The sequence below is a fragment of the Bubalus bubalis genome, chromosome X (genome assembly GCF_019923935.1).
Source record: "Bubalus bubalis isolate 160015118507 breed Murrah chromosome X, NDDB_SH_1, whole genome shotgun sequence".
Taxonomy (NCBI): Eukaryota; Metazoa; Chordata; class Mammalia; order Artiodactyla; family Bovidae; genus Bubalus; species Bubalus bubalis.
Window position 1 is genome coordinate 141,525,360 of NC_059181.1, and position 13,654 is coordinate 141,539,013.

The 13,654-nt window shown below is 39.2% G+C and overlaps 1 protein-coding gene across 4 annotated transcripts in view; it reads left to right on the forward strand.

Moving 5' to 3' along the window:
- PHF6 (PHD finger protein 6) overlaps window positions 1–13,654 on the forward strand; it is a 49,062-nt gene that overhangs the window by 29,352 nt on the left and 6,056 nt on the right. For all 4 annotated transcript variants that reach the window (XM_006074806.4, XM_006074803.4, XM_044937552.2 and 1 more), the window contains 2 exons: window positions 5,211–5,315; window positions 7,777–7,910. In XM_006074806.4, coding sequence (XP_006074868.1) covers window positions 5,211–5,315; window positions 7,777–7,910 — 239 coding nt within the window. The remainder of the gene's footprint in view (window positions 1–5,210; window positions 5,316–7,776; window positions 7,911–13,654) is intronic.

Genomic DNA, 13,654 nt, shown 5'->3' on the forward strand with positions numbered 1-13,654 from the left:
TCCAACCATCTCATCCTCTGTCATCCCCTTCTCCTGTCTTCAGTCTTTCCCAGCATTAGGTTATTTTGAAATGAGCCAGTTCTTCGCATCAGGTGGCCAAAGTTTTGGAATTTCCGCTTCAGCATCAGTCCTTCCAATGAATATTCAGGACTGATTTCCTTTAGGATGGACTGATTGGATCTCCTTGCAGTCTGAGGGATTCTCAGGAGTCTTCTCCAACACCACAGTTCAAAAGCATCAGTTCTTTGGCACTCAGCTTTCTTTATAGTCCAAACCTCACATCCACACATGACTACTGGAAAAACCATAGCTTTGACTAGATGGACCTTTGATGGCAAAGTAATGTCTCTGCTTTTTAATATGCTGTCTAGGTTGATCATAACTTTTCTTCCAAAAAGCAAGCATCTTTTAGTTTCATGGCTGCAGTCACCATCTGAAGTGATTTTGGAGCCCCCCAAAATAAAGTCACTCACTGTTTCCATTGCTTCCCCATCTATATGCCGTAAAGTGATGGGACTGGATGCCATGATCTTAATTTTTTGCATGTTGAGTTTTAAGCCAGCTTTTTCACTCTCCTCTTTCACTTTCATCAAGAAGCTCTTGAGTTTTTCTTTGCTTTCTGCCATAAGGGTGGTGTCATCTGCATATCTGAGGTTATTGATATTTCTCCCTGTAATCTTGATTTTAGTTTGTGCTTCATCCAGCCCAGCATTTCTCATGATGTACTCTGCATATAAGTTAAATAAACAGGGTGACAATGTACAGCCTTGACATACTCCTTTCCCGATTGGGAACCAGTCTCTTGTTCCATGTCCAGTTCTAACTGTTGCTTCCTGACTTGCATACAGATTTCTCAGGTTAGGTGGTGTAGTATTCCCATCTCTTGAAGAATTTTCCACACTTTGTTGTGATCCACACAGTCAAAACCTTTGGCATAGTCAATAAAGCAGAAGTAGATGTTTTTCTGGAACTCCCTTGCTTTTTGATGATCCAGTGGATGTCAGCAATTTGATCTCTGGTTCCTCTGCCTTTTCTAAACCCAGCTTGAACATATGGAAATTCATGGTTCACGTATTGTTGAAGCCTGGCTTGGAGAATTTTGAGCATTACTTTGCTAGCGTGTGAGATGAGTGCAATTGTGCGGTAGTTTGAGTATTGTTTGGCATTGCCTTTCTTTGGGATTGGAATGAAAACTGACCCTTTCCAGTCCTGCTGAGTTTTCCAAATTTGCTGGCATATTGAGTGCAGCACTTTCACAAAATCATCTTTTAGGATTTCAAATAGCTGAACTGGAATTCCGTCACCTCCACTAGCTTTGTTCATAGTGATGCTTCCTAAAGCCCACTTGACTTCACATTCCAGGATGTCTGCCTCTAAGTGAGTCATCACACCATCATGGTTATCTGGGTTGTGAAGATCTTTTTTGTATAGTTCTTCTGTGTATTCTTGCCACCTCTTCTTAATATCTTTTGCTTCTGTTAGGTCCCTACCATTTTTGTCCTTTATCAAGCCCATCTTTACATGAAATGTTCCCTTGGGATCTCTAATTTTCTTGAAGAGATCTCTAGTCTTTCCCATTCTGTTGTTTCCTCTATTTCTTTGCATTGATCGCTGAGGAAGGCTTTCTTATCTCTCCTTGCTATTCTTTGGAACTCTGCATTCAGATGCTTGTATCTTTCCTTTTCTCCTTTGCCTTTTGCTTCTCTTCTCTTCACAGCTATTTGTAAGGCCTCCCCAGACAGCCATTTTGCCTCTTTGCATTTCTTTTTCTTGGGGATGGTCTTGATTCCTGTCTCCTGTACAATGTCACGAACCTCCGTCCATAGTTCATCAGGCACTCTGTCTATCAGATCCAATCCCTTGAATCTATTTCTCACTTCCACTGTATAATCGTAAGGGATTTGATTTAGGTCATACCTGAATGGTCTAGTGGTTTTCCCTACTTTCTTCAATTTATGCGTGAATTTGGCAATAAGGAGTTCATGATCTGAGCCACAGTCAGCTCCCGGTCTTGTTTTTGCTGACTGTATAGAGCTTCTCCAAGTTTGGCTGCAAAGAATATAATCAGTCTGATTTTAGTGTTGACCATCTGGTGATGTCCATGTGTAGAGTCTCCTCTTGTGTTGTTGGAAGAGAGTGTTTGCTATGACCAGTGCATTCTCTTGGCAAAACTCTATTAGCCTTTGCCCTGCTTCATTCTGTACTCCAAGGCCAAATTTGCCTGTTACTCCAGGTGTTTCTTGACTTCCTACTTTGGCATTCCAGTCCCTTATAATGAAAAGGACATTTTTGGGGGGTGTTAGTTCTAGAAGGTCTTGTAGGTCTTCATAGAACTGTTCAACTTCAGCTTCTTTAGCATTACTGGTCGGGGCATAGACTTGGATTACTGTGATATTGAATGGTTTGCCTTGGAAACGAATAGAGATAATTCTGTCATTTTTAATATTGCATCCAAGTACTGCATTTTGGACTCTTTTGTTGACTATGATGGCTAGTCCATTTCTTCTAAGGGATTCTAGCCCACAGTAGCAGATATAATGGTCATCTGAATTAAATTTACCCACTCCAGTCCATTTTAGTTCGCTGATTCCTAAAATGTCGCTGTTAACTCTTGCCATCTCCTGTTTGACCACTTACATTGCCTAGATTCACGGACTTAAGATTCCAGGTTCCCATGCAATTTACAGCATTGTTCCCATGCTCTTTACAGCGTTGGTCTTTACTTCCATCACCACTCACATCCACAACTGGGTGTTGTTTTTGCTGTGGCTCCATCTCTTCATTCTTTCTGAGTTACTTCTCCACTGATCTCTAGTAGCATATTGGGCACCTACCGACCTGGCGAGTTCATCTTTCGGTGTCCTCTCTTATGCCTTTTCATACTGTTCATGGTGTTCTCAAGGCAAGAATATCTTGCCTTGGTTTGCCATGCCCTTCTCCAATGGAGCACGTTTTGTCAGAACTCTCCACCATGACCCATCCGTCTTGGGTGGCCCTACATGGCATGGCTCATAGTTTCATTGAGTTAGCCAAGGCTGTGGTCCAGGTGATCAGATTGGTTAGTTTTCTGTGACTGGTTTTCAGTCTGTCTGCCCTGGTTAGTTTTCTGTGACTGGTTTTCAGTCTGTCTGCCCTCTGATAGAGAAGGATAAGAGGTTTATGGAAGCTTCCTGATGGGAGAGACTGCCTAAGGGGGAAACTGGGTCTTGTTCTGGTGGGCAGGGCCATGCTCAGTAAATCTTTAATCCAATTTTCTGTTGATGGGTGGGGCTGTGTTCCCTCCCTGTTATTTGCATGCCTGCTATGCACGCTAAGTCGCATCAGTCCTTTTGGACTCTGCGCAACCCTACAGACAGCAGCCCACCAGGCTCCTCCATCCGCAGGATTCTCCAGGCAAGAATACTGGAGTGTGTTGCCATTTCTTTCTCCCTGTTATTTACCTGGGGCCAAACTATGGTGGAGGTAATACAGATAATGGCAACCTCCTTCAAAAGGTCCCATGCAGGCACTGTTACACTCAGTGCCCCCATACCTGAAGCAGGCCACTGCCGACCCAGGCCTCTGCCAAGACTCCTGGACACTCACGGCCAAGTCTGGGTCAGTCTCTTGTGGGGTCACTGCTCCTTTCCCCTGGGTCCTGGCATGCACAAGGTTCTGTTTGTGCCCTCCAAGAGTCTGTTTCCGCAGTCCTCTGTAAGTTCTGGAGGCTCTATGGTGGGGTTAATGTCGGCCTCCTCCAAGAAGGCTTACGCCACACCCAGGTCTGCTGCATCTAAAGCCCCTGCCCCTGCAGCAGTCCATTGCTGACCCGTACCTCTGCAGGAGACATTCAAACATGGTTCTGTCTCAGTCTCTTTGGGGTCTCTGGGTCCTGGTGCACACAAAGTTTGTTTGAGCCCTCTGAGCATCTCTTTTAGATTATGTTCTATAATCCCAAGTCTTCATAAACTCTAGATTTTAAAATATATAGTGTTTATGATTTTAGTGGGATTTAAAGTAATCCTGATTGTAGTTACTATGTTCCAGATAATCCATAATTAACAGTCTTATAACTAAAAACATCACCTTTATAAACTTGTCTTGGAAGCTGTGTTTAGACCCCACTATAACCTGGTAAAAATCTCTCTTATTGTATTTCTTATACTGTATTGCAGTTATTCATTTATGAGCCTTAATTCCTTGAGGGTAAAAACTATATCTTTGCATCATTAGATACAGGTCTGACATATAGTATATGTAAGCATTTTTGAAATAGGTTGTATTGAAATTATTTATCCCATTGATGATTAGCTTTTAAAAATTATATTATTTATAGAATTCCCTAGTGGTCCAGTGGTTAGGACTCTACACTTTCAGTGCTGAGGGCCTGGGTTCAATCCCTGGTCAGGGAAGGAAGATCCCATAAGTCATGTGACATGGCCCCAAAGTTTTTTTAAGATTATATTACTTATTTCAGGAGTTCTTAATTAGAGATGCCTATCAAATTTATGTGGGGAGGTTTTTCCAAAATATATATCCCTGGAGTAGATCCCAAACAAGTCTGCTGCTGCTGCTGCTAAGTCGCTTCAGTTGTGTCCGACTCTGTGCAACCCCATAGACGGAAGCCCACCAGGCTCCCCTGTCCCTGGGATTCTCCAGGCAAGAACACTGGAGTGGGTTGCCATTTCCTTCTCCAATGCATGAAAGTGAAAAGTCAAAGTGAAGTCGCTCAGTCGTGTCCGACTCTTAGCGACCCCATGGACTGCAGCCTACCAGGCTCCTCCATCCATGGGATTTTCCAGGCAAGAGTACTGGAGTGGGGTGCCATTGCCTTCTCCGCCAAACATGTCTAGTTGGAAAAAAAAATCTCCAGGTGATTCTGATCTGTATCTGTGGTTGAAATTTGTCAGTTGAAACTATTTTTTTAAACTTTGTGGAAATGTAAAATATTTGAGATGGCAGGATGACACTGCTGAACTCTTCTTGTTTAATGAAGCATTTAATCTTGTTCCTGTACTGGCAATATTAGTTTTATTCCATTGTTCTTATTTTGAGTTATATTTTAATCAGACATGTGACTAGATTAAAAAAATATTTGAGTTGTATTTGATTAAGGAAAAGTCATCTTTCTCAGGATATTAAAATAATGTAACACATTTGTGCACACATTGTTTAATCTTTTCCTCACTAGGATTCTGAATATTACATGTTTTTGCATTTTTCTTCTCTAGTTATTTTCTTCTGGCACCGTGCAACTCACAACAACTTCAAGAGCAGAATTTGGAGATTTTGATATTAAAACTGTACTGCAGGAGATTAAACGAGGGAAAAGAATGGTCTGTGCTTTTATGTTTATGCTATGCAACGTTACTCTTCTGACTTTGTGCTTTAAATTTAGAACACATCTTAAATTCATCCAGTCACCAAAAATTTTAATATAAAGTAGTTCATGTGTTAAAGCAAAGTATATATTTGACTCATTTGTAATATAATAAAGGATGCTGATGTTACTGAAAGTTATTCTTTTTTCTATGTAACTTCATTACTTAAGAGATTATACAGAGATTTATATTTCAGGGTATTTTGAGAGTCTTTTGATAAAATAAATGAAGATGTGAATGTGACACACCTTATTAAGTTTAAAATGTTAAATTGTTTAAGCTCGCTTTAAGAAAAATTTCATGACCCCAATAGAGTATTGAGATCCTCCCCATGTTGTTATTCATTCTTTTTTTTTTTAATAAAAGGAAAAGATTTTTTTCAGAGCCTTCTGTTTAAAGTTCACAAACATAGTTGTCTCTTAATATGTTTATCATAGCTTTAAAGTTTCCTTTATAAAATGTGCCTAAGTCTCGTGTTTTTAAACATACTGAATTACTAATAAATAGCTTTAAGAAATATTGGCATCTTTATTTGATCACTTACTCCTTTACAGTTTATGAGTATTATAAAATGTTCTAGGAATGCAAAATATTTAAGACAGCAGTTGTCTCTAGAAATGACTTTATTTAAAAAATTTTTATTGTGAAAGTTTTCAAACATCAAAATTAGAAAGACTAGTAACACATGTCTATCCATCACCTTGACTCATCAAGAATTTGCGGCACTCGTTTCATCTATGCCTTTTATTCTTGTTGCTTGAAGTATTTTAAAGCAGAGCTGAGACTTCATATCATTTCACCTCTACATATTTCAGTATGTATCTCTTAAAAGTTGGGCATTTTCTTACCTAACCACAATGTTATTACAACTTACAAATTAACAATGAGTCTTCAGTATCATTTAATACCTAGTTTGTATTTGTTTTTCCCCAACTGTTTTAAAGCTATCTTTTTAAAGTTGGTTTGTGTGAATCGGAGGAGGTTCACACATTGCATTTGGTTGTTACATATCCCTTATAGGTAATTTAGGGCACTCCGTCCTCCCTGTCTTTATTGTTTCTGTTTTGTTGTATGCCACTGACTTGTTGAAGAAAATGAATGAATTGTCCTATAGAACATCCCACATGCTTTATTTGTCTGTTTGCTTTTTCACAATGCCATTTAACTTGTCCCTCTATCCACCAGATTTTCTTTTAAAGTGGAAGTTAGATGTAAAAAACTGATTAGATTCAGTTTTCAACATTTTGGGGGGTAAGAACTCTTCACAGGTGGGACTATTTCATCCATATTTTATCACATCAGACAAGTCATAAATGTCTGATCCTTGGATTCAGGTGGTGAGTCAATCCCTCCATTGTGAAGTTCCCCTTTGATCTGTTTCAGACATTGCTGATCTTTGTCTGAATTGATTAGAAATGACTTTTTCTCTGTGGAACTGCATTTTTGAAGGTATAAAGATTATTGATATCATCTGTTCCATTTAAATCCAGTTCAGTTTCTTGATACTTTGATTATTCTTTTAAAAAAGGAAACTCCTTTAAAACAGAATGTGGAGTATTAAAAAAAAGGGGGGAAAACAGTCATATTATGTTGAGCAATGTTGTTATGTCATACATCTGAAGTCCAATAGGTGACTAGGATAACAATTCAGTTCTCTTGATCAGCTTGCTTACTTCTACACTATTGACCGTTAGTGTCAGCACTAACCTAGCATTTTCCCATGTGTGCTTCAAAGGAAATCGGTCCATCAAGATGCTCTCCCACTGCTCCAAATTTAAAAGGGCATCTGGAATTCAATAAATTTGGAAACTGTTTACTATACCCTCCTTCCTGGAGGAAAGGCTGTCAGAAGTTCTGCAATCAAGTAATCTGTTTAAAACTAGCATTTCTCAAACTTCTTTGACTATGAAACTCTTTTGCCAACAATCACCTTAAGTCTTACAAGAATTTCAGCCCCTTAGTCTCTTTCTGCCCTTTTGCCTACTTGGTAGCAGTCCCTTTCTGGGGCGCAGTGCTTTCCTATCTTCTCATTCTTCCCCCTGGTCATAATAAGAAAGGGACTGATTGCAGGGAAGAGAAGAAGCCAACCACTAAAATATAGAATATATTTTTATGTGTGTTTGCCAGTATTAAGGAGTGTTCCCTTTATGTTTCAATGTCAGATTGCTAATGGTTAGTAGAGTTAAATAATGGAAACATCAGGGGTGACTACATATTAGAAAGTCAAAGTATGATTTAGATTGCAACATTATTTAATATATATGCTATACTATAAGTTCAATGTACTCTCTTTCAATAGAAAAACTTTTCTTTGTAACATGGAATGTTTGGCTGAAATATGGCTAAAATAGAAAAAATAAGATTGCATAAACTTGGAAATACTGCTTATAATTATTATTTCTCTTCCCCTAAACAGAAATGTACACTTTGCAGTCAGCCCGGTGCTACTATTGGATGTGAAATAAAAGCCTGTGTTAAGACTTACCATTACCACTGTGGAGTACAAGACAAAGCTAAATACATTGAAAATATGTCACGAGGAATTTACAAGTAAGAGAACAACAATTGTCCATTTTCCTAAACTTGTCAGTAAGTAACCGCCCTTAAATAGATGACATTAGTTTACTTGCTCACGCTTCTTAGGTGATGTTTAGCCAAGTGTAGAATACTGAGGACTCTGTATGAGTGCTGCAGTGGCATTTTCCTCTGCCTAGACATCTCTGGATTAGCATTTGTTTATCCAGTGTTTGTTATGCTTCCTATGTGCCTGGCCTTGGGCTAGGAGCTGAGCATACAACAGTGATCAAAATGGACACAGACTGTGTCTTCATGGAAGCTCACAGTCTAGTGGGAGAAACATATCAGTCAAATGGCCACATAAATAAATATACAATCACAAACTTCATAAACGGTATAAAACAGTGGTCCTCAACTTTTTTGGCACCAGGTTTCCAGTTCCGAACCAGAAGACAATTTTCCCATGGACTGGGGGCTGGGGGGATGGTTTCAGGATGATTCAAGCTCATTACATTTATTGTACTAATGATAATCTATTTGCAGCTACTCCCCAGCGATAGCATCACCACCTCAACTCCACCTCCAACCATCAGGCATTAGATTCTCATAAGGAGTGTGCAACCTAGATACCTTGCACGTGCAGTTCACAGTAGAGTTCGCCCTTCTATGAGAATTCAGTGCTGCCACTGATCGGACAGGAGGCGGAGCTCAGGCGGTAATGCAAGCAAAGGGGAGCAGCTGTAAATACAGATGAAGCTCGGTTTCCTCACTCACCGCTCACCTCCTGCTGTGCAGCCTGGTTCTTAACAGGCCATGGACTGGTACTGGTCGGGGTTGGGACCCCTGATGTAAAAGTTCTGTTACAAAGTGCTGTGAGAGCATATAAGGAGGAGGAGCTAACCTAGTCTGTAGTGGAGAAGTGTCTAGGAATTTCCTTAAGGAAATAGTGCTTGAGCTGAGATATGAAAGGCAAAATGGATGTGGGTGTTGGGAAGGTGTTCTAGGCAGAGGGAACAGTGTGTGCAAGGCCCTAAGATGGTCCACAAGCCAGGGTGCAAATGGAGGGGGGGTGATGGTAGGAGACTACTGCTGCAAGTCCAGGTGAGAACTGCTGGTAGATTAGAATAGTAGTTGTGAAGATAGAAGTCTAAAGGTACTCTTGGAAGACTGATGAAAGAGTAAGGTTTGGAGGTTTGGGATTCTATGTTGCCTTCGTTTTTTTATGGTCTTCTCCTTACCTGTGCTGCATTGGACTAGTGGTATCAATATGAATCTATAATAGTTCCCATTGTTTAATCAAATGGAGAGTAAGTTGATAGGGATCCCTGAATATTTATTTGGTTTGTCTTCGCAAGTTGTAAAGGACTTCCTTGCTCTCACATTCCCAGTGTGCAGTAAACCAAGGACCCAGAGTCAGCTACCTCATGGACAAAGCAGTTTGTGTCAGCAGTCACCAAGCCATTTGGGTGACTGCATGAGGTGCTAATGCTGTGTTATAAACTTGGCCAAACTGTGCTTAATAATAAAGGCACATGTTTTTCAAATGAATTCTATCAAGCCTTTAAGGAACAGATAATTCCAAAGTTATTTTTAAAAGTCCTGCTGCCGCTGCTGCTAAGTCGCTTCAGTCGTGTCCGACTCTGTGTGACCCCATAGACGGCAGCCCAGCAGGCTCCTCTGTCCCTGGGATTCTCCAGGCAAGAATACTGGAGTAGGTTGCCATTTCCTTCTCCAATGCATGAAAGTGAAAGTGAAGTTGCTCAGTCATGCCCGACTCCTAGCAACCCCATGGACACATAGCAAAAAATGGAAAACTTCTTGATTCATTCTGTAACACTTGCATAGTTGTGACACTAAATCTGACAAAGATACCATTTAACAACAGAAATTTAAGAACTAGAGACTGATCTTACTTTTATAAATATATGTACCAAAATCCAAAATAGAATATTAGAAAATCAAATCCAGGGCTGTAGTCTAACAGTTTCAAGTTTATTCACAATTAGGACTGTGACCCATTGTAATTAATAAAGAAAAATCCTAGTGCTTTCCTAGTGGAAACTGAAAAGACATTTGATATCATTCAACATCCATTTCTGAATTTTAAAGTAAGGTAGCAAAAGTGCTCTTGGTTGTAAGCTAGGAGTCTTACTAGAGTGTTAAGAGAAAAAAACAGCTTCTTTGGCATTAAAGTAAATGGACCATGGTTCTTAACCAGAAGGTAGAGAGAGCCCTCTTTAAAAATGGTCATGCCCGGGCCCTCACAGTAGGTTGAGGCCCAAACCATGTATTTTATAACTTGCCAGGACTTCCCTGGTGGCTCAGATGGTAAAGTGTCTGTCTACAATGTGAGAGACCTGGGTTTAATCCCTGGGTTGGGAAGATTCCCTGGAGAAGGAAATGGCAACCCACTCCAGTACTCTTGCCTTGAAAATCCCATGGACGGAGGAGCTTGGTGCAGGCTACTGTCCATGGGGTCGCAAAGAGTCGGGCGTGACTGAGCGACTTCACTTCACTTCACTTAAGTGATTCTCAAGTTCATCTCTAATTGAGAACCACTATACCAATACACTTTAATTCAGATCAGCAACAAGACAAGGGTGCCAACTACCAAAGTCACTTTCACTGTTCTTCTGGAGGGTTAAGCTGGTACAACAAGGAAAGGAAGGAAAATGTATAGTAAATATTGTGAAGGAGAAAAAATTGTCAATATTATTGATTTCATTGTCTACCAAGAAAATCCAAAGAAATCAACTCTGAATTTATTAACAATTTATAAGAGCTCACTCAGTAAGACTGCTGAATATGAGATGAATTTTTAAAAACAATTCCATGACAGAAAAACCCCCACAGTTCCATGGCAACACACTCCAGTATACTTGCCTGGAGAACCCCATGAAGAGAGAAGCCTGGCAGGCTATAGTCCATGGGGTTACAAGAGACTCAGACATGACTTAGCAACTAAACAACAAATAGCTAGTTAAAAAATGTAAAGGAAAACTGTCTCCCACTCCCCCCCAAACTCTTACTCCTCTTCACACACACACACACACACACACACCCCAAAGGTGAACTTTGTCTTAAAAAAATAGCATCTTACATAGGACCCCAATGAATAACAAAGTATATTATGATCTTTGATAGACTCAACTTTGAAAGATACCTGTTTTTCCCAAGTTATATATTTTAATACAATTTTAATGAAATCCAACTTTTTGACAGTTTTATCTAAAAAAGTAAATGTATTATTGTCTATTAGTAATGATTGTTACCTTATATTACTGGAAAAAGAAATGGAAACTTAAACAAGATAGAAGTTTGTTTCTTTCCTGAAAGACGTCCAGGGGAAAGCAATGCAGATGTGGTAGGCAGCTTTTCCGTGTTATCATTGGTCCCCATTTCCTTCTTCCCGTTGTCTCTTCCTTCCATAGGAAGCAGGAGGAAGCAGGGGCAAAGGAAGATGAAAGGGCCAAGTTGCTGTTGCTCCACCTGAGTCAGGCTTTAATCAGCTTTCCTGGAATTTCCATACACTCAGCATCTCATTTGCCAGAATTTAGTCACGTGTCCAATGGAGTCTGGGAAATATAGTTTTAGTGGACACATTGCTACCCAAACAAAATATGGTTTAGTACTATGTAGGTAAGGGCAGGGATAGATATTGGAGTAGCCAACTAATCTTTATCACATGAAGCCAAGAAAATTTTTAATGCAATTGAGAAGAGAAATCTTCCTGTTATATATCAAAGCCAATCATATAGTATAGTAATGAAAATAGTATGGTACTGGCCCAGGGATAAAGATCACTGAAGATAGATCCATATCTTTGTTGGAATCTTAGAATCGAAGAAGATGTCTTAGTGGATATTGCTGCTCTCACTAACAATGCAGTGAAACTTCTTACACATACATGTTCTTGCACTGTTGTTTGCTCAGTCCACACAAGCAGACTAGTAGTAAAAGATATATATTGTTTAAGGTTTAGGTCTCCAATGATAAACTGCTCTCCATTTTATATCTGTGGTTCTTTAGAGAATTTAAATATTTTGCTTTTATCTGGGGGGAGGCAGAGTTTACAGAGGAAGTTTCCCTTCCTGGTTAACCTGTGTGTGTTGCCAGTAAGGACTTGGACACCATTAAAACTAATTTCAGAAAGGGAAATGTTCACAGAGTTGGAGGCTTTCTGCTTAGAGAAGTTGTAATGTTTCAATCATGTGCTGAGTCACTCAGTCGTGTCCAACTCTTTGTGACCCTTTGGACTATAGCCTGCCAGGCTCCTCTGTCCATGGGATTAATTTTTCAGGCAAGAATACTGAAGTGGGTTGTCATTTTCTTCTCCAAGGGATCTTCCTGACCCAGGGATCAAACCTGTGTCTCCTCTGTCTCCTGCATTGCAGGCAGACTCTTTACCCGCTGAGCCATCAGGGAAGCCCCCAATCCAGATACAGTCTACCAATTGAACTGAACTGAACTGAACTGAACTGAATGTTTGTTAAGTTGCCAGGGGAACAGAGCTAAAGAGTTAACCAAAGGTGAAATTCTCATGCAGAAAGGGGAAATATTTTTATTAATGTTTCACCTACAATAGCAAGAAGAAAAGAAAGAAAGGAAAAAAATCAGAATTCCATCAAGAGACTTAGTAAATGAATTTTAGTACATACAAGCATCTAGTGGAATGCTATGCAGCAGTTAAATAAAGTAGACCCATGTGTAGAGTTATGAAAGAGGTATTTCCAGTCAAGGGGGAAAAGTTGCATAATTCTATTTTAGCATATGTAAAGTATATGCATACAAGATATGTGTATACATGTATACATGCATACAAGATATGTGTATACATGTATACATGCATACAAGATACATGTATTTTTTAAAACCTGTTTGTCCAAATTATATTTAGATCCCATCACATTATAGGATTGTTTTTGGCCACACTGCACAGTATGTAGGATCTTAACTTCCTGACCAGGGATAAAACCCATGCTCCCTGCATTTGAAGCACAGAGTCTTAATCACTGGACCACTGGGGAAGTCGCATGGTTTTTATACATAGAAAAATTTCTAGGAGTATAGACAGCAAATGTAATGGTTGTCACCTCTTATTCATTGCATAGGGAAGAAGAGACAATTTTATATTCTCCTTTATATAGTTCATGAGCAATACATTATTTTTTAAAGTAGCCAATAATGTTTTATTTTTAATTTTATTTACTTATTTATTTGGCTGGGCTGGGTCTTAGTTGTGGCATATAGGACCTAGTTCCCTGACCAGGGATTGAACCCCAGACCCCCTGCATAGGGAGCATGGAGTCTTAGCCACTGGACCACCGGGGAGTCCCCCAATAATATTTTAAAATAACAAGCTCATTTAAAAATATTTAAAATCAAATATATGAGAATTGTTGTATTTAAAATTTAACTTTATTTAGATATTCTTTTCACAATAGTTATCCATTTTCATTTCAGAAAGAAAATGGAAACTAGATAAAAATAAAACTTAGTATCAACTTTAATTCTAGCATCAAAGATAACTTTTAAATCTTTTGGAATGTTTTCTTCTAGACATTTATGTGATTATTTACATGTATACATTTAAAAAACCAAACTTTCTTATATATAATATTTTATAACCTGTTTCCCACTTTCTGTATCTTTAGTAGAGGCATTTTTTCTGTGATGTTAAACAGTAGCACATCACCATTTTAATGGTTGTCTAGTATTCCATTGAATGCGTGATTTAGCTTGTTTAATCAGTTCTTTTAGACGTTTAGATGGTTTTT